We start from the raw sequence: 3,268 nt of genomic DNA on the forward strand, positions 1-3,268 counted from the left end.
GATAAAGATTCGTGAGATCGTCTCATAGATAAAGATTCGTGAGACCATGTCACAAGTTACCTATTCCAAACTCTTACATCTTCAACAACAACATTGTATTAAGAAAAAATTTCAAAATTTGTAAATTATTTTTTTTTGTTTTTTTGAATTGTATGATCAATAACCAATTTAATTTATTCATATTTTAATTATTTATTAAAATATTCATACTTAATATTTTCATAAAAACGATACGAAATAGTTAGAATATATAATTGCCAAGGCACACTTACATAGAACAGACCCGAGCATGACATATACGAATCCCAACCTAGAAGCTAGCTTTTTATTTTTGAAATAAAATAAGATCAAGACAAAGATAAAAATTTGTGTGAGACGATTTCACGAGTCATATTTTGTAAGATAGATCTTTTATTTGCGTCATCCATGAAAAATATTACTTTATATCGTGAATATCGTTAGGGTTGACCCGTCTCACAAATAAAAATTCATAAAATTGTCTGACAAGAGACGTGCTCCGAGATCAAACCTCCATGATACTTACATGAAGAAAGTCAATTATTTATATTTCTCTCTAAATTTTTTTGGTTTGTTTTGAGAAAATTGTGGATCGATTGCGTGTCACGGAAGTAGACAATAAACAAGATAAAACCCAAGAGTGGACCTCTACAGAGTCAATTCAAAACAAAAAACTTCTCAAACAAAAGAAACACAAACTCGTTCTCAATCCGCGTCAATCAAAACCCAACCTATCAAAATCGTTCTTCTTATACAAATTAACCAATAATAAACGAGTAATAACCCATCCCTCGGATTCACATTTAATTCTCTTTTTCTTTTTTCCCCGCAAAAATAGGGAAACTAGTAGCCGTTGCGCCGCCTTCACTCCTTATATATACCCCACCCCACCCCACCATCCCCCTATCTACCGTGTCCCGAATTGTCGTGATTTCGTCTCTTCCCCGATTTTGGCGTGATTTACGGGAAATTCGATACGTAGAATTGAGGAACTATGGCCCGAACCAAGCAAACCGCTCGAAAGTCCACCGGTGGAAAGGCTCCTCGGAAGCAGCTCGCTACCAAGGTCTGTGTTTTGTTCCGATTTTATCTTGTTTTTGTGTTCGATTTCGATTTCTCGGGATTCTGTATGTTTTTCGTTATTATTGTTTGAATCGGGAGATTGAGTAGGGAGGATTGGAATTGTGAGAAATTCCTGTTCTTTTATCGGAAATTTGAAATAATATGGTTTCTAGGGTCCGAATTGTTTTCAAATTTTCTGGTTTTCGCATTCTATTATGAACTTGTATACAATTAATATCTATGGTTTCGATCATGATTACTGCTATCAATTCGCGAGGAGAATTTGTTTTCCGATCTTTGTGTTGAATTTGTGAATTATTCCTGTTTCCTTTTGCCAAAATCAGCTGGAGTATGATTTAAATTGGCTTTTGTTTCTTTGAGAGAGAGAGAAGAATTTGTTCACATTTGGGTTCAATCTTTAGTGTTTTATGCGTTTATTCTACCAATTTGTGAGGATAGATGGTTTACCGACATTCGTGTTTGATTTGTATTCAGGCCGCAAGGAAGTCAGCTCCAACCACCGGCGGAGTGAAGAAGCCCCACCGTTACCGCCCCGGAACAGTCGCCCTCCGGTAAAACCCTAATCCCCAATTTTATTCCTCAACTATGACGAGACTAATCAAACAATTCCAATCATACCATCCATCACAACACTTTCGACTAATTTGCAACAGTGAGATCCGGAAATACCAGAAGAGCACCGAGCTTCTGATCCGCAAGCTCCCATTCCAACGACTGGTTCGTGAAATCGCCCAGGATTTCAAGACAGATCTCCGATTCCAGAGCCATGCAGTCCTCGCCCTACAGGAAGCAGCTGAGGCATATCTAGTCGGTCTGTTCGAAGACACCAATCTGTGCGCCATTCATGCGAAGAGGGTCACGATCATGCCGAAAGACATTCAGCTGGCCCGGCGGATTCGTGGAGAACGCGCATAAGCACACGGGCAATACCTTGCGCGTGTGCATCTGTCTTATCGCACACTGAAATTACTGTTTTTGCTGCATAGACAATTCTTTCTTAGAATTCTGTCCAATCTCGTTGATGAACATGTGGGGAGTTTTCATATCTATTTTGTCCTAATCTAGTTTGATGTTTGCCTGTTTAGAAGTATCATTTTATTCGAACTTCAGTATTTTTTTTAAAAATCGAAATGTTTCTTGAAGTTGTTGAAGTGCAAATTGTGCAGTTAGAACATTGAAATTCGGGTGAATCACTACAAATATCAAGAACATTTCTTGAAGTTGTTTGAAGTGCAAATCGTGTATAGGTTAGGACATTGAAAATCGGGTGAACCCCTGCAAATATCAAGAAGCACGAGAACTCGAATAAGTTCCGAGCTCGACTTGGCTCGACCAAAAACAGTATTTGGAGTCGAGCTAGCTCTGTCGAATAGTTTTGTTCAAAATTCGAATTTGATTTCGACTCAAAAGCGTGAGATTTGTCAACCATGGATAGAGTCAGCTTCAAGAATTCTGCCCACATTTCAATTCATGTCATTAATGAGTGAAAGTTTTATGGAATTTGGATTCTTGAACAATAATTAATTATCATAGAGAGAAACCAAAAATATTATTTCCATTGTTCAAATGGAAACATGTCCATGATAATATGATGATGCTTCTTAATCCATTTTTATTCTGCCAAATTTAAGTATGTAGAGTATTTAAAAAAAACCATAAATTAAATATTAAAAAAATTTAAATGATTATTCAAGTTTAAATTTGATAAATTTTATTCAAATAAGTAACTAAATGTTTTTATTGCCAAGCCCATTTCTTTTCAACGGATGTATGATATATTTTTTTTGGAAACTAAATTTCTTTTTTCGATTAATTAGATTTTGCATGATTTTTTCTCTTCTGATATTATTATGTGAAATTGAGTTATTATATGTCAATACATGTCAATTTTTTTTTTAAATGTGAGACGTTTATATAATTTAACGATGATAAGATATGAGAGAAATTACGCTTTTTATGTAACCTTGTCTTATTTTTTTCATCGTCAAGAAAAATTATGATGATAAATTTTAGGTCATAATCATGCATGATGTGAAATTTCAGTTATTAGATCGTCAACATATGATATCAATTTTGACCAACATATGAGAGATTAAAACAATGTTTGGAAGTACGAAGAACTAGTTTTTGATAGAAGGATCAACTCCCATGATCCTTGCTGTAAATT

The 3,268-nt window shown here is 35.2% G+C and overlaps 1 protein-coding gene across 1 annotated transcript; it reads left to right on the top strand.

Moving 5' to 3' along the window:
* Positions 1-838: 838 nt before the first annotated feature.
* Positions 839-2,243, top strand: LOC142521332 (histone H3.3). Its single transcript, XM_075624549.1, has 3 exons — positions 839-1,084; positions 1,576-1,652; positions 1,755-2,243. Exons 1-3 carry the CDS (start codon positions 1,013-1,015, stop codon positions 2,014-2,016), a joined length of 411 nt encoding a protein of 136 aa, XP_075480664.1. The 5' UTR covers positions 839-1,012; the 3' UTR covers positions 2,017-2,243.
* Positions 2,244-3,268: the final 1,025 nt, after the last annotated feature.

Source organism: Primulina tabacum, chromosome 12 (assembly GCF_025594145.1).
Source record: "Primulina tabacum isolate GXHZ01 chromosome 12, ASM2559414v2, whole genome shotgun sequence".
Classification (NCBI taxonomy): Eukaryota; Viridiplantae; Streptophyta; class Magnoliopsida; order Lamiales; family Gesneriaceae; genus Primulina; species Primulina tabacum.